Genomic DNA, 23,746 nt, shown 5'->3' with positions numbered 1-23,746 from the left:
TTCTGTCTTCTCCAAGGGAAAGACTCAAAATGTAGCCAATATGTAGAAAATTGCCCTTGTTTTTTAAAAGTTGTATTTATAGCCCGATCATTTCCTCTAGGAATGCTACAGGACATGATATTAGGAAGTGTAAGGTGTGTGAATTATGCCGCTAGAAAATGGTAGTTTATGGTATGAAGAGCCAATATGAAATGTATGACATTAACCGTATAGCATCGTTTTCTCACAGGTGGTTTATCAGACTCACCGTTTCCTCAGTTCATTGTCAATGAAATTTGATTTTGCTGATTTAGTCAAGGTGACCAGAACACTCTGAAGTAAACATGAACCAGAATGTTTCTGTAATCTATTGTCCTGTAACAAATCACTTAAAACTTAGTAGCTTAAACCAATTTATTATGAATCTGTCAAAGTTCTGAAAGAAGTTCCAGTAGCAGAGTGGATTGTGCTTTGAGCTATAAACTGCAAGGACAGCAGTTCAAACCCACCGGTTACTCCAAGAGAGGGAGGGCATAGCTTTATGCTCCCAAAAGAAGTGAAAGCTTTGGAGGTCTGCAGGGCAGTTCTACTCTGTCCTGCAGGGTCGCAGTGAGTCTGAACCAACTGGATGGCAGTGAGTTGGTTGCTGTGCGTTGGTTGGTTGGTTGGTTGGTTGGTTGGTTGGTTGGTTGGTTGGTTGGTTGGTTGGTTTGGTTGGGTTTCTCAAAGCTCGTTTGTATACTGGGTCAGCTGGGCTGGATATCCAAGATGGCACACTCCGATAACTAGCAGAGAGGGTTCTCCCTGTTGTTCATCTGGGACACTGGTAGGGAGGAGCTATACGCAGCCTCTCCGTATGACATGAACTTCTCCCAGGGTGGACTCTTCACCAGGTGTAGCTCAAGTCCCATCATTCTGAGAGGCAAGAACTGCCAAGTCAGTGAAGGACTAGGCCTAGAACTTCCACTGGGCTCCTGTTGTCCCAGTGTATGTGTTAGTGTACACACAGGCCTCTTGGATTAAAGACAGTGCAGAACAAACTCTACTTCTTGAGCCTGTGTGCAGTGACCGAGAGGAAAGGCGCCTGGTCCCAAAGTGAAGATGAGTACATCTGTTTGCCCTGGCGTGTGCACTCAGAAAACGTGCCCCTTTATTGTGGAAACATGTACTGACCCAGTCGTCCAAACGGGTATGACCGCCAGGGTAGATTTTCCTGTGGGAGAAAGGCTCCCGCTGCCTAGTAAACACAGATATTCCGAATGACTTAACAATTCCATTCTCCTTTACAAATAAGAGTGTAATTGTTGTTGTTTAATCACAACAACAATCTCTTGAGAGTTTGGTAAATGTGAATCACTTCTCTTGGGCTTGATTCCTTCAAAGGGATTAATCCGATTGTACCCAGGGGCTACAAACCATTCATGGACAATGGAATTAAAAGGTAGTGCAACTTTTCCCACAAACCTTTCAAACCCTCCCGTACTCTCTCACGCTAGATGCAAAGTAATTCTTCCAAGTTTGGGTATTTTTAGAAACCAGTCCTGATGCCCAGATGACCAATTGATTTGGCCATTCTTAATGCCCAAGAACTGCCTTTTGGGTCAAATAATATCCTTTAAGAGAAAGCTGGGTAGCCTTCCATTGCTTAGCATTTGCCGTGCTTTGCTCTTGATTCCGGCTGTGCTTGTGTGTCTGTCTTGTGCAGAAAACGTCAGGGAACGCTACGGAACCCTCCTGGGGGAGCTGCATGTGATTGAATTGGAGAAAGGGCGGAGTGGCTTGGGCCTAAGCCTCGCTGGCAACAAAGACCGATCCAGGATGAGTGTCTTCATCGTCGGGATCGATCCCAGTGGAGCGGCTGGTAAAGATGGCAGATTACAGATTGCAGATGAGCTCCTGGAGGTGAGAGCCCGTGGACAACTCTGAACCTGTTCTCTCTGAAACCGGGGAACAAACGGCGCAAGGGAGTCATCAGTTTCCAGCCTACTCGCCTCACGGTGGCCGCACATTGTGACAGATCCACTGAGACTGAGAAAACTGCCATTTGCCTAATAAAACACATGCACTGGAGCAAAACTGCCTGTACACCAAGCCTCTGCTCAGTAGAGCCCGTGTTCCCATTAACTGCCACAGAAAGGCCACGGCTGCGTAGCTCCAGCAACAATGTTTGTCCCAAGACGGTCATAAAGTTCACACTTTAAAAACATTTGTGTGTGTGAGCTACACTTTCATTAGAAGTTTTGAAAGGCCAAATGACGAGTCACTCCCCAGTAATGAGGCCGACTCCTTGGGCTTCCTGGACGTCAAATCCCTAATGGAAGCTGTGATGGGGGTTGGCTGGGGAGGGTAAAGGTTGAGGCTAAATAATGAAAGCAATAACTGAACCCAATAAACAACATAATTGTGCGGGCCCTAACTTTAAAATATGTAGAATTGTATTTGCATGTTTTGCCAGTCATAACTCCTCTAGTCCAGGATCCGTCCGCCGTCCTTCTGCATCTGTAGTCTGCCCCATGCCTGGTGTGTTTGGCAGGAATGCCCAATCAGCGGTGACTCAGACTAGACATCTGAGCTGGTAGTTTCCACCAGGTATTCTGCTGCTTGGGCACCTTCTGCTGTCCAAATCTGGAATCTACCAGTATCCCTTCTCCAGGCAGCCTCTTCTCAGAGCTTGAGTTTTGAGATCGCTTAGGACACAGGACACAACTGGACTTCCCAGGAAGCCATGAGTTCCTAGATAGAGTCCTTGCTTTATACAAAGAATGCTGGTAGCCCAACACTGCCTGCCAGGAAGCCTAGCTCCTTCTCGCCAATGGCTGGTCCCTCTTGTCCCTGATTGTCATAATATGTGGGCATCACTTCAGTGCTGACTGTACACATCACCATCTAAAGTCTGGTTCATGTGTGTGTAAAAGGTTAACAGCCTGGAGGTGTTTCCCAAAGCAGGTGTTAGCACCCCCTGGTGGACACTGGACCAATCCATTGGGGTGGAGGGAACTGCAAAAGCAGATACCTATTCTTTATCGTGGAGTATAGGTTGTAGTAAAAGTTTTTAAGTGCCAGTGTATACTGAGTTTTTGTTTTTTATTTTCTTTTGTTTCTGAAAAGAGGGTGGTAGACAAATAAGTTTGGGGCCCTGTGCTTTAGGGGTAGTATGTATCTATTTTAGAGGAAGGTATAGGGAATGGTTTTATTAGATAAAATGATAAAAATTAAGAAATTAAATCTCCAGACTTAATAAATAAACCTTCCCCCCCCTCTCTCTCCATAGATCAACGGGCAGATTTTATATGGAAGAAGTCATCAAAATGCCTCATCAATCATTAAATGTGCCCCTTCAAAAGTAAAGATAATATTTATTAGGTGAGCGTTTTCTTTTGTTGCTTTGCCGAGCAATGTTTGTTACCACTTTGACGCCAAGTCGTTCCGAATGAGGCTAAAACCTGTTTCACTGCACATCTACAGTAGTTCTAAGTCTTAGGGGTTAGTATGAATTATTCTGACTTATCGAAGCTCTCTATTTTAGAAATAAAGATGCAGTAAGTCAAATGGCTGTGTGTCCTGGAAATCCAGCGGAGCTTTTGCCTGCGACCTCTGAGACTCTTCAAAATAAGGAGGTATATTTATACGTATAGTTTGTGTTTATTTCTCTGGGAACAGTTGATTGGCATGCCACTTATTAGTTCACTAACCAGTTTCTAAACGCTTCCCGAGTTGTCACGGGTGAACAGGCCAGAGCCCCGCCCACGAGGAATTGACAGCTCAGAAAGAAGACACATATGTAATGAGGTGCAGCGTGTACCTGAGAGCTGCCAGCGGATGCTAGCATTGAGAACGCTGACGGTAGAACACTCCAAAGCCAAACTTCCTGTCACCCAGTCCATTGTAGTCATAGCAAATCCTAACTGAACATATAAATAGCTGGGGTACCTATATATAAAATTAAGGAGGCCTGTTTGCGCCGTGGGTAAAGCACTCAGCTGCATACCGAAAGACCCGGGATTTGAGTACGTCAGCTCACGGCTCCCTTGGCGGGAGAGACATGGCGATTGGAAACTCCATGTGGGCAGTCCCACTCTGTCCCATGCTGCCTCTAGGGGTGGGCATCCAAAGACTACAAGATTGTTTGGGGGGTTTTTGTTTGTTTAGTTGGTTGGTTGGTTCTCTGGTACAGGGGTTGGTAAACACTTGGCTGCTAACTGAAAGGTGGGTGGGTGGGTGGAACCTAACCACACCACGGGAAGAAGACCTGACCTTCCGACCGCGGACAGGTGACCGCCTGGGAAACCTTAGGGGTCGCTGTGAGTGGAAATGGAGGACACAGAACAGTGGTGCAGGTGAAATAAATGATTCGTGTTGTGAAAACCAGTTGGGTGGCCATTCCCCGTTACTGTGTTGTAAAGGGTCCAGGTGTTGTATTAGTGATACTAAATAGAGCCCTTAAGACCTGGGCGATTGTCATGGTTTTAGTTAAAACCTTTTCATAGATCTAAACTCACTTTACTGGAAACAGAAAGGAAGAATGAATGAGGCCGTCTTTGTCTGTGGGTTCCAGTGTATCGTAGCTGGGTTTTCCTTAGAATTCACTGTGGATTAAAGGCAGGCAGCCTGGAGAGCCACTGAAAGAGAGCCATTCCTCTTTTCTAAGACATTTGCTGCTGTATCACACCCAGTAAGTCTTTAGAAGTGAGTCAGATGCTCATACATGACTATTAAAACACGGTAGAACCCCAGAACTCGATGCTAATCCATTCTAGAAGGAGTGTCTAGATAGGAAGCAGTCGAGTTCCAAATCAATTTTTCCCATAAGAAATAACTGTAAACGGATTAATCCGTTCTCAACCACCAAGTTTTGACACTAACCTTGCCTTTCTGTATAAAACATTACACAGAAATTTCAAATTCAACAAGTTCAGAGTTAAATAATATAATTTAAATAAAAAACACAACATTGAAAACGTTTTTTAACAACTAAAGTGTGGCCCGTACCTTGAGATGGATGAGCATCTGGATCTGTGGACAGGGATGTGGAGAGGAGGGATGGAGAGAGAGTCAGTGTTTGGGAGGGGAATCCCCTTCCATAAAATCAACTGGTAGCTGCTTTCCCCCCTTTTTTGCCTTTTTTCACTAGGACCTAGCTGGCTGGCTTTTTATTTAAAAAAGAAAAGAAATCTGTCTAATGTGGTCTGCTGTTGGCGTTTCCTTAACTGTTTTCTAAAAAGTTGACTAAATTATCATCAATAATATCAACAACACAGTTAACCAGTTCCTTATCATGATGATTCTTTAAAAAAAACAAACAACTCTTCCTTAGGGCCCATGTTTTTATCTATACACACTAGGAAATGCCACAAAAACTAAGAAAAGTATAGCAAAATGCTTGGGATGCAGCCGCAAAGGTTTTAACAATGCGTACTAACAACACGAACTAAAGCCAAGTGACCGAAACACAAACTGCTTTTGTTTACAGAGGTCGCATGCACTGGGTCAGATTCTGCTGTGCTGTTCGCGTTCCAATACAAAATTTTCTCGACATTTCGCATCAAAGTCCAATTATGTCGAGCACTGATGCGGTCGAGTATCCGAGTTATACTGTAGTAATAAGGAATTATATGCTTTAAAATATAAGTGTTGATGAAGTGGCCATTATATTTAAACCAATAAAAAATACATGGCAGTTATTTGTGGCTCTTTCCTTCTCTGTGTCAGGCTGACCCAAGCATTACTACAACCCCCGACCCAGCTGCGGACCTCAGTTTATTTAAAAATGTGCACCACCTGGAGCTTCCCAAGGTAAATCCACTTGGAGTTAGAATAAAATGGTGTCCTTCACACCAGTGTTCCAATTCACTGATTCTGCAGAGCCTGGTCCCTAGACCTGGAGCATCAGCACCTCCCCAAGGTGTGAGAAAAAGAAGTGCTGACATCTCCCTGGTGCAGTGAGTGCAGATGGCTGGGGTCAGCCCTGGACCCAGCTTTCCCATGCCCTCTAGGTCATCTGAGGCTACATCAAGCTGCAAAACCACTGGTCTAATGGGTGCTTTAATTGGGACCCAACTTGTACTCTCCAAAGCCCTAAGGTGTGAAAGGAAGCCTGATCTCTCACTCATTTACCAAGAAACTGCCCTGGAGGAAAGGAAGGGATAAAGAAATTGAAGCTCCCGGACTTTGTCTTTTCATAAACTGAGAGCTCAGATGAGTAAGCTCAGATCAGAGCTTAGTGATTGACAATCAGCCCCTGAATGGTGAACAAGATCCTTTCTTTTTTTTTTTTTTTCAATTTTATTTTTATTTTTATTTTTTTTGTTTTTACAACTCTTCTTTTTTTTAATTTTTTTTATTTTAACAATTTATTGGGGCTGATACAATTCTTTTCACAGTTCATACATATACATACAGAACAAGATCCTTTCTTAAGCATGTCTTTAAGTCAGGTATGTAGAGAATTTGGAACGGGTTGGTTTTAAGTGACTCATCTTGTTAGCCAGTTACAGAAGATGAACTTTGCAAGTGTGGCATGTTGGTGACTAAATTATCAACTGCACCTCTGTCCTCTGATTATTTCGTAAGACTGCTAGAAAGTCGGACATTTAAGAAGAAGGGCAATACGTCGATATTTGATGAGGGAGCCCTTAGAAAAAGCTTAGAAGCTTCATAAGAGATGTCCAGTCAGAGACTTCAGGAAAGAGTCCCCGGTCTTGCCCACCCGTGGGTGAAATATGACATCACAGCCACAGTGCTTTCTCCATAAGGTGCTCATGTCCTCACTTTGCGTTTCTAGGACCAGGGGGGTCTGGGCATTGCTATCAGCGAAGAGACTACAGTCCGAGGCGTCGTCATCCAGAGTCTGACGGAGAATGGGGTGGCAGCCAAGGTGCGAAACGGCCATGCTCACCATTGCAAAGTGTTGGGGGAGGGCAGGCCTGCTGGAGAATCACTCACAATCGCCCATGTTTCCTCTTAGGATGGACGGCTCAAAGTTGGCGACCAGATCTTGGCTGTAGATGATGAAGTAGTGGTTGGTTATCCCGCTGAAAAGGTATTTTTGCAAAAGAAAGCAAATGGTATTACGATCGCATTTCCTGGGTGTGGCTAGGGTAGGAAAGAGCTATTCTGGAAGGCCTAACTAGGGGGCATGTGTTCAGCTGCTCGCCCAAAGTTTAACAGTTTGAACCAGGTGTTCCTCAAAAAAGAAACACGTGGTTTTCTAATCGCAAAAAAATTTCCACTCCCAGAAACCCACCAAGGCAGTTCTCCATCCTAGCAGACATTGCTGAGTGGTGGGGGTCGGCTTGGTAGCCGTGCGTTCGGAGTTTGAATTAAGGAATCATGGGCAGAAAGAGTTGCCACTTGGCTTGGTCTCCTATATTATATATAGGGGCCCCAAGGAAAAGAACCTACTCACAAGGTGTTCAATTGCTGTTCTTCAACGTGATGGTGACGCTTTTCATTTGTAATTTTTCTCTTACCTGGTAAACTAATCAACAGTCAATGACAATTTTTGATAAATATCTAGGAAAACATGAAACACTTAAACAAACGCTTAATAGTAGTACCAAAAGATTTTTTACCCTTAAATGAATCGTTTCTCCTATAAATATCTAGTATACTTAATGCTTTATAACAGCTTTTTATATCTTCGAATCCATAACTTTCACTGTGCATCCTGCTTTATAAACACATCATTAAATATTTAATTGTGTTAGAGTTAGACAGTTCTTTGTAACTGAATTTTCGCCTCCCCAGATGTGATCTTAATACTTAATACTTACTAAAATAAAAAAAAATTCATGAGACCTTTCTTTCTTTTTTTTTATTCTTTTTTTTAACAATTTATTAGGGGCTCATACAACTCTTATCACAGTTCATACATATACATACATCAATTGTATAAAACACATCTGTACAGTCTTTGCCCTAATCATTTTTTTTCTCCTCTTTTCTTTTTTTACATTTTATTAGAGACTCATACAACTCTTATCACAATCCATACATATACATACATCAATTGTATAAAGCACATCTCATGAGACCTTTCATACGTTAAATTCCAGGAAAAAAACCAATAATACTCCTGATACTTAGCGTGTTTTCCTTCCTTTGGTTGTGGGATTGTCATAGACCTGTCTTACCGTGTTTCCTTTTCCGTATAATGGGCAGCAAGAATGTCGGTTTTTTAGTCAGTTTCAATCTCATATGGATCAGACTCTTTAATCCTTGCTCTGTGTTTTCATTTACACCGGCGTGATCACCTTATGCCTGGTACTGGTAGCATATATGTTTGCATTTAATCAGAAGTGTCTGAATGAGCTCCTTCCATTTCTCCATGGCATGAGGACGTGAGTAAAAGATCTCATTTGTCTCGCAAGGTTGCAGAGAAATGTCTTGCTTAGTTAGAGCTAGTAAAAATAAAGAAACGATCCGACGCTGTAAGCAAGATTCTGGTCAGAACCAGACTTACAGGAAAACGAACCATGCCCGTCTGCCTCAGGCAATCCAATTAATAAATAAGAAACCACTCCTTTCTAGACCCTTCAAATCCTGTCGCGGAAATAGTATTTCTTCTGTCTGTTTTGCCAACCCCAGGTAAACTTAGATTACAGTTATGACTGTGACTTATTTGAGCCTTCTAATTTGCCTCTGGATCTTGCTTTTCTCCACCCCAACATCCGTCAGTTCATTAACCTCCTGAAGACAGCGAAGGCCACCGTGAGGCTCACCGTTCACGCCGAGACCCCGGACCTCCAGACAGTTGCTTCAGCAGCTGCCACCGCAAAGGGCGAGGACAAGAACAGCTCCCCATCTCCGAGGGACCCCTCTTCTGGCTCCCCAGAACCAGAACCTTTCCGAAGTAAGGGCTGGGCCCCTCTCAGTCCTGAGCACAGGGCAGCTTTGTGCTCTGCAGAGCATCTTAGTCTAGGGAGCCGCCCACCCACCTGCCTGCCTGCCAGTCGGGCACTGTTTGAAAGCCCATTGTCGGACGATTTTAGTGAGATCCTAGTGTGAACCGGGGAGTTCCTGAGGAAAGAGGCCCAGACTGTGAAGCGGGCATTAGGTGGGCTTTGCATGATCCAGGCCCGGGGCCTTAGGAAAACCCTGAAGCACACCCACTCAGACCCTCCGTTTATTCATCTCACAAAGGTGCTGCTCTTTGCTCCCCATAGATCTTCTGCTGAGGGATCCTGCCGTTCCAGGTATCTGAGTAATGCCTTAGAAGCGCCTTTGGGATGTTCCTTTTTTGACATTTCACTCCTCTGAGCCCCAGTTTTCTAATATGTAGGAATGGATTCAGTTATCCTCCTTCACAGGTAGACTCAACAGTGCCTAACACACACACACACACACACACACACACACACACAGCTGTACACTGCTGGTCATTACTGCCGTCTAAGGTGCTCTGGTGTGGCACAGGTTAAGCATTCTCTCGCTCACCGAAAGGGTTGTGGTTTGAACCCACCAGTTGGTTCCAAGGGAGAGTGGACCTGGGTAGTCCATCCCCATGGAGTTTGTTGTTGTTTTTAGGTGTGGTGGATCTGACTCATAGTGACCCTATTTACAACAGAACAAAATAGGGACCGGACATTTCCCGTCCTCATAATCGCTGCTAGATTCGAGCCTTTCTTTGCAGCTAATGTGCGAACCCATCTCCCTGGGGTCTTCTCTTCAGCTGCTCTTTCCTCTGCTTTTGTATGCACGGTGACCTTCTGCAGGGGCTGCCCCCCTCCCCTGGTAACATGGCCAAAGTATCTGAGCCAAGGCCCACCCTTCCCCTTGCTAAGAAGCCATCAGGCCGTACTTCTTCCAAGACGCTGATCTCTAGCCGTCTGTGGTATATTTCACATCTGTCACCAAGACTAGTTCACCAGCATCAGTCCTCCTTTGGGCTTCCTTATTTGTCATCCAGCGTTCCAAACCAGGCCTATGAAATCACAGCCTACAAAACCCTCTGTGGAAGTCCTACTCTGCCCACAGGTGGCTATGAATTAGGAGGTTGCAGAGAGCTCAGTGAAATATCAACAACCACCACCAGGTACAAGGGGCTTCGAATAGTTCATGGGGAAGTCCCTTCCTCTTGTGATTCCATTTTCCATCAACTTTTGAAGGCTCCTTGTACCTAGTAAGTGTGAGCTCTGTGGCTTGGGTGGAACAGTCGATCCTGTCAAAATCCAGGAGGTAAGTGTATGTGAACTCTGTCTCATTAAGGTAACAACCTGGTATATTGAGGCACATTATTCCTTAAAATTACGTTTGAGAAAAATTACACTGGTGGTTGACAAAGCAAAATGTAAGCATCAAAAGCAATCTTTTGAAACGTTTGACTTTTATGCATTTGAGGGTTGGGTGCACTTTTGACCTCCCAGCTATGAAATATCCAGTTAATTTAACAGGTTCTTGGTTTTTTTTAATCATTTTATTGGGGCTTCTTACAATTCTTATCACAATCCATCCATTGTGTCAAGCACATAGGTACATTTGTTGCCATCATCATTCTCAAAACATTTGCCTTCTACTTGAGTCCTTAATATTGGCTGCTAATTTTCCCCTTCCCTCCCTACTCCCCCTTACCTCATGAACGCTTCATAATTCATAAATTATTATTATTTTGTCATATGCTACACTGTCTGACATCTCCCCCTGCCTTCTTCTCTGCTGTCCATCCCCCAGGGAGGAGGCTGTACTTGTAATCAGTTCCCTCTTTCTACCCCACATTCTCTCTACCCTCCAGGCATCACCACTCTCACCACTGGTCCTGCAGGAGTCATCTGTCCTGGATTCCCTGTGTTTCCAGTTGCTCTCTACCAATATACATCCTCTGGTCTAGCCAGATTTTTCAAGTACAATTGGGATGATGATACTGGGGGGTGGGGGGAAGCATTTCAGAACTAGAGGAAAGTTATATGTTTCATCGTTGCTACCCTGCATCCTGACTGGCTCATCTCCTCCCCACAATCCTTCAGTCAGGGGGTGTCCAGTTGCCTGCCGATATGCTTTGAGTCTCCACTCTGAACTCACCCACATTTACAATGATAAGATTTTTTGTTCTTTGATGCTTGATACCTGATCCCTTCGACAGCTCATGGTCACACAGGCTGGTGTGCTTCTTCCATGTGGGCTTTGTTGCTTCTGAGCTAGATGGCTGCTTGTTTTTCTTCAAGCCTTTAAGACCCCCAGATGCTTTATCTTTTGATAGCCAGACACCATCAGCTTTCTTCCTCACATTTGCTTATGCACACGTTTGTCCTCAGTGCTCATAGCAGGAAGGTGGGTACCCACTGATATGATTTTTAGTTCTTTGATGTCTGATAACTGGTCCCTTCTACACCACGTCGTCAGACAGGCTGGTGTGCTTCTTCCATGTGGGCTTTGATGTTTCTCAGCTAGATGGCTGCTTGTTTTTCCTCAAGCCTTTAAGACCCCACATGCCACATATTTTGTTAGCCGGGCACTATCAGCTTTTGTCACCACACCTGCTCATGCACACATTTTACTTCAGCGATCATGTTGGGAAGGTGTGCGTCTGGAATGCCAATTTAATAGAACAACGTGTTCTTGCATTGAGTAAGTGCTTAAGTGGAGGCCCAATGTCCATCTGCTGCCTTAATACTAAACCTATAAATATATGCACATAGATCTGTTTCCCCACACTCATGTAAATATATTTAGATATGTACATTCCAGTCTTTAGACCTCTGTAAATACCCTTTTTCACCTAGTTATTTCCTCTATCTCCTTTTATTTCCTCTTGTCCCACTATCATGCTCAGCCTTCATTTGGGTTTCAGTAATTTCTCTCGGCTTGCTGAATCCCTACCAGACCTCTTGCTGAATCCCTACCAGGCTGAATCCCTACCAAACCTCTCTCGGCTTGCTGAATCCCTACCAGGCTTGCTGAATCCCTACCAGGCCGCTTGCTGAATCCCTACCAGGCCTACACCCTCCTTGCCGCTGATCCTACGGTTGCTCTGCTGCATGCTTTTAGTGGTTTGCCTCAGTGTCGTGGGCTCAGTCTGGGCCAGTCCCAGCCCTGAGTCTCCAGTGTTGCCCCCCTTAGGGCTCTGGGCCAGCGAGGGACAGCATGTCTCGTAGTGGGATCAGCCATATGGGCCACTCTGTCCATGGGCTGTTCAGAGTGGGGATATTGTCCTCCAGGCCTGATGGACCAGGATGTGCTCCACCCTCTCTTCCTCCCCCTTCATTTGCTCCCATTTGCTCTGATCAGACATGCCTCTCTCCCCTAGCTGCTGCTTCAGTGCCGTCCTATCAAGTAAATTGTTCTGGGGTGAGGGACAGTTGTCCACATAGCTGGTATGGGGACCGAGCCCTCAGGCCCCTCCACTAGCTCCCCACTCCTTGCCGGCACACTGCATTCATCTGGCACTAGCTTTAAGTCTGGTCCCTCGTTTCCTGTGGAGACACAAACAATACCCTCCCCTTGGGTGGGTCAGTGCCCTATTCCCCCACCACACATCTTTCACACATATTTTTTTTCTTTCCCTTGACCTCCCTCCCCACCCCCTTTTTAGTTGGCTACCATAGGTACCCCTGGATTTGATCTGGCCCCTCCATACTACCTGGACCTCACCTCTGGAGTGTTTGTGTACAGTAGCTTTTTCCCCTTTTGCATTTACCTTTCTGTTCTTTATATATATATATATATATATATATATATATATATTTAAACTTACATCGGTGGACTCATGTTATACTTGTCCTTTTGTGTTCAGTTTACTTCACTTAGCATTATTTCCTCATGACAGGCAGGTTCTTAACGGAACAGTTTAGGACATTTGCAATGTAGTTGGATAAAATTTTTAAAATTCACTAACATGTTTAGAGATTTTATGTAAATTTTCTCAATTTTAGATTTCATGTTGATCCCCAAATAGCATTCTCTATAAAAAGAGGAAATGCTAGATGAAAATGTAACAGGAAAGAAAGTTCCATGCACCTGTTCTTACCATTTCAGGAACAAATAAATACTCTGCTAGAATAGTTTGTCCAAAGCACAAGCTATTCCACCAACTTTCCTCGCTTCCTTGAAATAAGCTGTGCGGTGCATGCTATTTGGTATATCATAAAACATATGGTGTGAAGCCTATAGCCAAGCAAGGTGTGTGTCATCCTGTGCTCCAGGTCCTGTCATAATATTTTCTTACCTATTCCAACCTGAGTTTATATTTTCTGTGCATTTTTGTGAATTCTGTGAATTGGCCTCCTAGTGATGCACCAGGATTTAACATCTGAGTTTAGAAAGCATGAAGGGAGACCCAAGAAAAGAATTCGCAAGTTCGCTCACTTTTATAAACTCAGATATCTCATACAGGTGCATGTATGCTCAAAGTTGAACATAGTGTGAAAAATAAAAATAGGTGCTCTAGGATAAGGAGAATAGGAAATGGAAAACAAACATCAAAATCAAAGCCTGAAGGTGCCCAAAAGCCACCATGCGCAGAATCATGGATGTGGGCTGTGCGCCGTGTTCTGCCCCGTGTGTGTTCCATGTCCCTGGCACCCCCTCTTCTGCATTTAACAGAGCACCAGTTCTTAAAACCTTGGGCTTGGCATAAATGGAATGAAGGCTATCAAAGAGAACTCAGGATGACTGTATGCTCCAGCGCCTCCACACTTGTTTTTCTTAGCAATTAATATACAATGGAACGACACAGGAAATAATTTATTGAAAAATCCCATGCCCCTAACCCTAAGGTAACATTAATGACTCAAAGTGATTTGCCCTTCACACACACACACACACACACACACACACACACACACACACACACACAACTTTTTATTGTGAAGCAGAGGTAAGTTTACAGAGCAGCTCATCAGATGGCTCATCCATATCATAATGAGTGGACTTTCTACACAGAAAATATTTTTTTTAATCCGAAGTGCATTTTATGGTTCCTTTTGTCCCAAATTCAGGACCCCGTTCCCTATCCCTGAAGGCAACCCAAACAGTGAGTGTGATGTGTCTCTCTTCTATTCAGTTTTTAATCAGGTTTCATTTCACTTTTCACTTGTTTTAGGTACAAGCAGGTCATCAACACCTGCGATCTTTGCCTCTGATCCTGCCACCTGCCCCATCATCCCTGGCTGCGAAACAACTATTGAGATTTCCAAAGGGCGGACGGGGCTGGGCCTGAGCATCGTCGGTGGGTCCGACACACTGCTGGTGAGTGCAGCGCCGAGCTGCTGCAGACACACGGACAGCCCAGCAGCCTGGAGCCCGCTGCTGTTGAGATGATTCCAACTCATAGCTCTGGGGTAGGACCAAGGAGAGCAGCCACATAAGTTTGCCAGCCGTCAATCTTTGCAAAAGCCAAGTGCCCACATCTCTCACCTGGTAGCTTGGAACTGCTGTATTCAATTATATATTGGAGTTGTGTGTTGAGCAAACCAATACTGAATCAGTAAGATATAGGACATATGCGACTAGGACCCTTAGATTTCCAAATATTTCTCTGGGATCACCAGTCCCTGTTGCCATTGCTAGGTGCCACTGAGTCAGCTCCGACTCCCAGTGACTTGTGTAAAACTGAAGAGAACACTGTCTGGGTCTGTGTGAGCACGACAATCGCTCGTTTCGGGCCCATTGTTGCATCTATTTATCCAGCTAGCTCCCCCTGGTCATCTTCTTTATTCCCTCACCCTCTGCCAAGCACAATCCCTGCTCCGGGGGCTGGTCTCTTTGTATTTGAATTTTCTGTTTTGCTGAACTGATTATGGTTGCTTTAGACTTATATTGAGAGAAGTTTTTGAAACACTGGATAATTTGTAGGAAAAAAATCCCTAATTGTTCAAAATGCTTATATAGTCTAATTTCTTTTGTAAATAGGAAATATACTATACAGGAAACCTTCCAAAAGTTCTTGGAAAATAGAATTAAAAGATCACAAAAGCTTTTCCATAAACGTTTTGGAGCCCCCTCACATGCATAGTTCTGTAGATATTATATGTACATACCAAAAACTCACTGCCCTTAAGTCGATACCAGCTCACAGCTACCCTATGGGGGCAGGTTAGAACTGCCCCTCTGGGTTTCTAAGACTGGTAGCTGGTTATGAAAATGGAAAGGCACCCCTCTCTTCCACAAAGCAGCTGGTGGATTCAAACTGCCAACCTGGTGGTTAGCAGTACTCCGCAGAATCCACGCTGGCACTAAGGCTCCTTATTACATTTAGACACATATACTTTTTATTTACTTATGTTTTCTGTTTAACTGGTGTACTATTAGAAAAAAATGTATATTTGAGCCTTGAGGCAAACATTGTGTTGTACTTTTCTTTGGTTTTCGGCATGGCCACAGGGAGGTGTACAACTCTTAGTGATGTCTATCAACTGCGGCATGCACTGATTCTGCTTGGGCCTACCATTCTGAGAGTGGCAGCACCAAGCCTGGATTTGCTCTGTTTGGTCCTTAGGGTGCCATTATTATCCATGAAGTTTATGAAGAAGGAGCGGCATGTAAGGATGGGAGACTCTGGGCTGGAGATCAGATTTTAGAGGTATGGAATGCCATACATTTGACCTTGGCAATGAACAAAAGTCTACTCTCTGGGCGGTTTTGGTTAGCGAGTTTTTCTCCCTTCCTTCCTCGCTCCATTCTTCCGTTCTGTCCTTCTTTCTTTGAGTAGCACTTCGCTTCCCTCACTTGGGTTTCCCACGATGCCCCTTGTTCATACAGGTGAACGGGATCGACTTGAGAAAGGCTACACATGATGAAGCGATCAATGTCCTCCGACAGACGCCTCAAAGGGTGCGCCTGACCCTCTACAGAGATGAGACTCCCTACAAAGAGGAAGACGTGTGTGACACCCTCACCATTGAGCTGCAGAAGCAGCCAGGGAAAGGCCTGGGATTAAGCATTGTGGGTAAAAGGTATGACTGAGGAGACGAACTCATGGTGGAAAGCGTGAGAGCACCTGACCTTTGGGAGGTAATTGGGCTAATTGTCGCAAAAGAATGATGGCCGTAGTAGATAGAGGTTCAGCTGCCAGTTCTGTAGGTGTCTGCACTCAATTCGGTTGCTAATAGACTATCAAAGGACATCAGTTGAAAACTTTCTAAGTCAGCATTTTGAGAGATTGTGGAGGTACTCAATAATTCCCAACAAAGTCAGCTTGGTAATTTTTGAATACTGTATCCCAGGACATACACTGGTTTCTTCTACATTTACAAGGTTAAACAAGACATGATTCTTAATTCCAACAATTCAGAGTCTGGTGAGCTAAAATTAAATACAGTCTTTTAACAAGGCTATGTGGTTAGTCGAATGGCACAGATGCTTTGAAGGAGAGCCATAAGAACAAGAAAGGGAAAAGGAGGGATTGTGTGGTCTTCTCTAAAGGAAGTAGGTTAGGGAAATTTCCCTGGAAAAATGCTTCCTGTTGTTGTTAGGTGCTATTGAGTCAGCTCTGACCCATAGCCACCCTGTGCATGACTGAAGGAAACACTGCGCAGTCCTGCACCATCCTCTCCCCGTGGTCCCCATGCCTGCACTAATGGATGCAGTCAGTGTGACCATTCATCTCGCTGATGGGCTTCCTCTTCTTTTTAACCACCCTTCCACTTTACCAAACATGATGCCTTTTTCCAGGGACTGGTCTCTCTTGACATTATGTCCAAAGTATGTAAGACCAGATCTGGCCATCCTTGCCTCTAAAGGAACACTCTAGTCTTAACTTCTTTCAATACCAATTGGTCTGTCCCTTTGGCGGTCCATGGTATTTTCAGCATTCTTCTCCAGCACTACAATTCAAATGCATCGATTCTTCTATGGTCTTCTGTGTTCAGTGTCCAGTTTGCTCCTGCATATGATGCAATAGAGAACACCATGGCTTGGAGCAGGTGCACCTTGGTCCTCAAAGTCCCATATCCTTCCTCTTCAATACTCTAAAAAGGTCACCAGCTTTACCTAATGCAATGCATCTTTTGATCTCTTGACTGCTGCTTCCATGAGTATTGATGATGGGCCCAAATAAGACAAAATCCTTGACAATCTTTTCTCTATCACGTTGCTACCTATTGGTCCATTGTGAGGACTTTGGTCTTCTGTATATTGAGTGGTAATCCACACTGAAGGATGCATCATGATCTTCAGCGGCAAATGCTTCAAGTCCTCCTCACTTTCAGCAAGCAAGGTTGTGTCATCTGCATACCACAGTTTGTTAATAAGCCTTCCTTCAATCCTGATGCCACACTCTTCTTCATATAATCTGGCTTCTTCTCGGATGATGCCTGAGCTAAGGCTAAAGGTGATAGTGACTCAATGCCATAAAGTCAAAGTCAACCCCAACTGACAGGGACCCTATAGAACCGAGCAGAGCTGCTCCAGTAGAACTGGATTTGGGAGACTGTACAGGCTTAGGGAGCAGGCTGCCCTTTTTCCTCTCCGGGAGCAGCTACTGAGCAGTACATAACCACTAAGCCACCAGGTCTTTTATAGCAGGTGAAGGATATGCCTAGGAGAAGAACCGTAATGATTAGGAAAGCCATGGGGGCCAGCAGCTTGTCCCTGAAAGGGAACCAAAGGCTTCAAGTAAGGGACAAGGACCATTGGTCAGTGTGGTCACTCACAAGCTCTGTACCTAAGTTGTTCAAATACTCACCTGGCAGCAATGAATCTGAAGCCCAGGAGTGAGTGTTTCTTTCTCGTCGCATCTTGAGCTTCTCTTCTCAGAAGGCCCCAGAGACAGCAGGGCAGTCGGCACTCCTTCTGGGACCATCTCTCGGTGAAAAGCTGAAGCTCTTGTTTAGTCTGCAACAATCCGCAGTTAGAAACTCAATTTCTAATCCGTTTTGGGGTTTGGTTTTGTTTGGGCCAGTAAGCAGCTTTCACATAATTGGGAAACCGGGCCTCTATGTCATCACGCCCCTCTTTTGGAATGACACTCTTCAGCCCTCCCAAAGCAATACCCCGCTCCCCTTGTACTCCAGTGAGCTATATAAAAGTGAATAAAAGGCCATTTATACCAATGTGTTGAAGCTGAGTTTTTTAGCATAAGTATGAATGTAAGTATCTTATTTAAATCTGTGGGAATAGGTCTTAAAAACTAAACACTTCTTTTGGACTATCAGAAGTTCAGTTCTGCACTATAAGACAATTAAAATGTATTTTGAATAGCCAAATACTTCAACAAATGGAGTCCACGGGTAAAACACTTCACAAATAATTCCTAAATTATTTGCCTTGAGAAGAGCATACAAGAACTATCCAAGTCAACTCTCTTACTCCCAATGCGAAGGCAGAAAAATCAGATGGGAAAATGTCGTGCTTACGGTGCATAGCCTTGTGGAAAACAAGTGGGATTCTTTATGCATTTTTACCTTCGGTTCTCTGTGTATTTTAACATGGTTTTGCATTGTACTTTTTAGCTTTTTAACAATTCTGTTACAAATTGTTAAAAAGGATTGGAGAAAGAATAGTGCGTGTTTGCTTTGAATAGCTCTATCCTGTTGAAGTTCGATGCAGAGAATTGCCCCGTCATGGGTGTGCTGCACAGCTGTGCAGCTTTACCAGAGCAGGCGCCTATGGCTTTCTCCCTTGCAACTCCGAGGTGGGTTTGAACTGCTGGCGCTTCAGCTAGGAGCCAAATGTCCAGCCACCGGGCCCCAAAGGGTCTTTAGATCCATATGACATAAAATAAAAGCCATCACGGAATGGTTAATTTGGGGCACCCACTGGCTTAAGTTGATGTTGTGGAGTTGTTTCCAAGCCATAGCTGACCCTCTAGGGCAGAGTAGAGCTGCTCTGGGGATTTAGCACCTTTAGCCGATAAACCCATCAGTTATTTTCAGAAATGCTAATTATATTGATAATGATGGCAACCATGTGTTTCCATAGCAACAGTCAGCGCCCGTTGGTGTCTCCTTACCAAAAGAGTAGCAGACCGCTGGCTCGGCGGCCCATTCTTGCCATTTACTGAACTCCGTGACCCACAAAGTGAGAGCAGCGACACCCACTTTCTCCCACAGTGCAAGACTGCGAGCGAATGAACATGGTGGTGAAGCATCGTTTCGATGTGTGGAAGAATCTAAGACGTTCGTTGTTTTTTTTCCCCACAAGTCACTAATGCTGCTGTTTCCTCCGTGTTGCTCAAAAGCTAAAACTCTCAGTCATACAAATCAAACTAAAATCTCATTTAAAGCGCGAGCTTAAGCATCACATTGCAGTGGAGAAAAAATAATGTTGAAATTCAAAATTGTGTTTGCAGAAATGATACTGGCGTGTTTGTGTCCGATATTGTCAAAGGAGGAATCGCAGATGCTGATGGAAGGCTTACGCAGGGAGACCAGATATTGACGGTCAATGGCGAAGACGTCCAGAATGCCACCCAGGAAGCGGTTGCAGCTTTGTTAAAGGTACAAATCGAGGGCCAAAGATAATTGTGTGTAACAGTATGTAAGTACAATGGAAACGATCGTCGGACTGCCATTCATAAAATAGCACTGTGCCCCTCCCCGCCCCCCACCCTGGCACTCTACTTTTCTGTTTGGTTCCATAATCCGTTGTCAGGACTCAGACAGTGGTTTTTTAGTGAAGTTAACAAGTGACAATTCAGGTGAGAAATACTCAGGATACAGTTGTTTCTTCTCTGCCTTGTGTAGGCCAGCCTCTTCCCTGCTCAGGGCGGTCACAGATTATTCAGGAAAACCAGGACTGGTCTGCCTCCTGCTCTGGCTCCTGGTTTTGCTATTGCTGCTCCTCAATCACTGCTCAGAACTCAAAGCCATCTCCTGGATTGAGGAGGTGCACTTCCCAGGAATTTCAGGGTCCAAAGTTTGCTCTCCCTTCCTGCCTCTTCTCTCTCGCCGATACTGAGAGCTACCTCCCCCTTCTGAGGTGGTCGGTTATATAACCAGCAAACTCCCCGCTTCAATTAACTCTTCAACAGTCACTGACAGCCGAATCACGTAATTTAGTCAGTAACTTCCCCCACCTTTTTACCTAGACCCAAGAAAACGAATGCCATTTGGCAAGAATAACAAAGGGTAAAACTAGATAAGCTTACGAAGTAATTCACTCACTACAATGCAAATAAGTACTGACGCCCCTCATTTAAATTATCATCTCAAATACATTGCTTCTCTGTCTCACACCATTTTCTGCGTTGACCTCTCACCATTTGATAATTCATTGAAACGGCCACATAGAACTCGCAAGCAAAGCTCACAGTTAAGGGATTTATCACGGAAGTAACCGGGATAATTCAGGTGGAATGAGCTGGACCTGCTACAGTGTTCTTGGAGGTTGCTCATAAATACCCGAAGGGCATGCCACTTCGCTGTCAGCCTCCATGAAGACACTCTGCTCCAGTTCTGAGGATCAGCGAACCCAGCTTCCCTAACTCAGCTCGGAGGGGCACACCACCCCACAAACTCGCCTCGCTCCGCCTAGCGCTCAGCTCTCCTTGCTCTGTGGGCTGGGAGGTGCGACACTCCGGCTCCTGCTCTGGCTGTGGGTTCTGCTGCTGCTGCTCTTCTGCCACATCTTTGGTGTCAAAACTGCCTCCTGGCTCAAGGAGACTCATGGAACAGGGATGTCAGGGCCGGGGCTCTTGCTGATAGTGAAATTTCCCACTTCCATACTTCTGCCGAGAAGGCGTCTTTATAGCCAGCATGTTGGCAGTCACTCACAGCGGAATCACATAATACAAGTCGTATCTTCCCCCATGTGTTAGTCCAGGTAGACCAGAGAAACAACTTCATAAATACTTATGCATATAGGAAAGTTCTTTATATAAAGAGCATTTGTACATTAAGAAAACAAACCAGCCCAGTCCAGATCGAGTCCATAAATCCAACATTAGCCCGTATGTCCAGTACCAGTCTATAAATTCCTCTTCAGACTCACACACACATGCAGTGATGCTGAGTGCAGGAAGATCACAGGCCAGTGGGTGGAAAGTCTTGTGTATCCAGTGGCAGTGGAAGCATCTTAGCGCTGGCGTGGGTCTCCATGTGGCTCCTTCAGCTCCAAGGCTCTGGCTTCCATCAGCATAGCTCCAAGTGTCTTGTCAACAGGAATGTGTCCCAGGGCGTGAGTAAGTGTCCCTACCTCCTGTGAGCTATTTATCTCCTTAGCGCCTCCAAATGAGGTCATCAAGCTCTGCCACCGGATTGACAGGCTACACTCCACCTCTTCACTCTTAAGTTTCAATTTGACAACAGATTATATAACTACTACACCCACCTCTTAGAGCTCTCAAGAAAAGAGCCAAGTTAACTTAAATCACTACATGGCAGATCTGTATACATGCATACACACACACGTATACATGTGTTTCATGAACAAATTTCTAAATTGTAAATCTATCACTAACTGTGATAGTACACTTATTTAATGGTGTTAAGAATTTTGAACTGAGCACTGGTGGTATGACTATTTTGTCTTCAAGGTGAGTGCTGTATGAATCTTCTTGAGAGTAAAGTACATACCCAGACCACAAAGGAGAAAAATCCAGACTCACGGCCATTGAGTCAATACTAACTGATGGTAACCCCATAGGGCACTATAGAATTGTCCCTATGAGTTTCTGAGACTGTAACCTCTTGACAGCAGTAGATATCCCCATCTTTCTCCTGAGGAGCAGCTGGTGGCTTCAAACTGCTGACCTTGTGGTTGGTAGGTCAACGTGTAGCCACTAGGCCAGCAGGGCTCCAAAGGTTGGTGGGGGTTGGAAATGCTTGTCTTCGCCTTCCATCTCCTTTTGTAGTCAGTGAATGCTTTCACAGCCAGCACGGCGGATCTCTGAAGTTGCTCCGTAGAAAACCTCCGTGTGGGGTGACATGAGCCCACAAGGCCACCCTGGGCCACTCCGGAGTTCATACCTTCATTGTCCAGCCACTGCCTGGACCTTTGCTCGCACATATGAGCGTGGATGCCTTCCTATTTCCACAGATGAAGAATGGAGAAAGAGTTTCCCCTTTAACACAGAAGATTTTACTCATAAAACGGAATAGACATGTCACGTTGATTAGAAGGAAATATTTTCCACATCTTATTCTGACTCAAAACTAGTCAATTATTTAAATTTGACATTTAAAATCCGTGTGGGGTGAGTCATCCTTAGGATATGAAGGTAATTTAATACAGAATTATCTACCAGCACCTTCACCTGGAAGTATTTTCAACAATTATAACTCCCGTCATTAGCCTTGAACACGTTTCACGTGGTGAGGTTAAATTCCTCCAAAACAAACTCTCCATGAAGCAGTTTTCTGATTAGAAAGGCCAAATCAGTCTCTTTTAAAATATTAACTTGTAAGACACAGAATAGTCATTTAAAAATATAATTCTTGGCACTAGGCAGATTTCCAACCAGAGAACATTCTGGTTTTTCCAAGGGTCTGGTCTTTCCATTACTAAAAATAAGCTGATGCTGAATTTAAGGTTTGCTTTCCTGAACCTGTGTTTTGAGACCTGGAAAAGTATAGTTAATATTGACTAGAAAACTGTCACCATTAGTTCCCATGTGGTCTGTGTGACAGGAGCATCCCATGAGGGATAGAGTTATTAGGGGTATCCTGTGTGAATGGACAGCTCCTGAATGGCTAGGTTTCACGGGGGGCCTCTTTTCAGTAATTTTCACAGCTTTTGTAAGGCACTCTGGAGGCACTGTAGGCCAGGTTGTTAGGCTGATAACCACAGCATTGGAGGTTCAAATTCATCAGCTGCGCCTCCGGAGAAAGATGTAAAGGTTTGCTCCCATAAAGATAAATAATTTCAAAGACTTTTATAGGCTGTGTAAAAGTCATCATCTGCCCGATGGAAATAGATTTGTTTTTCCTTTATAGCTTTTGAAGGATCTCGTATATGAATATGTATATAAATTTAGTTGTTCATTAAGTAGATATTTAAAATCAATAATTGATAAATATTACCCATCCTCAATGTCTTCTAAATAGTAAAGAGAGGTGGCTTCCTTTTAGAGATAATATTTTTAATTGTTATATTTCTAAGCTAGATACATTTTTTTCTTCTTTTTTGAAAAGAAATAATTTTATTGGAGGCTTGTACAACTCTTTTTTAAAAATCATTTTATTAGGGGCTTATACAACTCTCATCACGATCCATATGTACATCAATTGTGTAAAGCACATTTGTACATTCATTGCCTCATCATTCTCAAAATATTTGCCCTCCAAAATATTTGCTCTCCAAAATATTTGCCCCAGGCATCAACTCCTCATTTTTTCTCTTCCCTCCCTGCTCCCCCTTCCCTCATGAATCCTTGATAATTTATAAATTATTATTTTGTCATATCTTTCCCTGACATCTCCCTTCACCCACTTTTCTGTTGTCCATCCCCCAGGGAGGAGGTTATATGTAGATCTTTGTAATTGGTTCCCCCTTTCCAACCCACCCTCCCTCCATCCTCCCAGTATCGCCACTCACACCACTGGCCCTGAAGGGATCATTTACCCTGGACTCTCTGTGCTCCCAGCTCCTATCTGCACCAGTGTACATCCTCTGGTCTAGCCAGACTTGCAAAGTAGAATTGGGATCATGATAGTGGGTGAGGGGAGGAAGCATTTAGGAACTAGAGGAAAGTTTTATTTTTCATCGTTGCTACATCGCACCCTGACTGGCTCGTCTCCTCCCCAAGACCCTTCTATTAGGGGGTGTCCAGTGGCCTTCAAATGGGCTTTGGGTCTCCACTCTGCATACCTCCCCGCCATTCACTATGGTAAGATTTTTTGTTCTGATGATTCCTGATACCTCATGATCACGCCAGCTGGTGTGCTTCTTCCATGTG

At 44.4% G+C, this 23,746-nt stretch overlaps 1 protein-coding gene across 6 annotated transcripts in view; it reads left to right on the top strand.

Annotated features, from left to right (window-relative positions):
* MPDZ (multiple PDZ domain crumbs cell polarity complex component) overlaps positions 1-23,746 on the top strand; it is a 187,616-nt gene that overhangs the window by 145,481 nt on the left and 18,389 nt on the right. For all 6 annotated transcript variants that reach the window (XM_075559920.1, XM_075559919.1, XM_075559916.1 and 3 more), the window contains 11 exons: positions 1,685-1,881; positions 3,251-3,342; positions 3,506-3,596; positions 5,689-5,772; positions 6,761-6,853; positions 6,944-7,018; positions 8,656-8,830; positions 14,015-14,160; positions 15,410-15,493; positions 15,673-15,866; positions 19,202-19,349. In XM_075559920.1, coding sequence (XP_075416035.1) covers positions 1,685-1,881; positions 3,251-3,342; positions 3,506-3,596; positions 5,689-5,772; positions 6,761-6,853; positions 6,944-7,018; positions 8,656-8,830; positions 14,015-14,160; positions 15,410-15,493; positions 15,673-15,866; positions 19,202-19,349 — 1,379 coding nt within the window. The remainder of the gene's footprint in view (positions 1-1,684; positions 1,882-3,250; positions 3,343-3,505; positions 3,597-5,688; positions 5,773-6,760; positions 6,854-6,943; positions 7,019-8,655; positions 8,831-14,014; positions 14,161-15,409; positions 15,494-15,672; positions 15,867-19,201; positions 19,350-23,746) is intronic.

The sequence above is a fragment of the Tenrec ecaudatus genome, chromosome 10, assembly GCF_050624435.1.
Source record: "Tenrec ecaudatus isolate mTenEca1 chromosome 10, mTenEca1.hap1, whole genome shotgun sequence".
NCBI lineage: Eukaryota > Metazoa > Chordata > Mammalia > Afrosoricida > Tenrecidae > Tenrec > Tenrec ecaudatus.
Note: the sequence above shows the minus strand (reverse complement) of the source record. Positions and strands in the feature narration are given on the sequence as shown.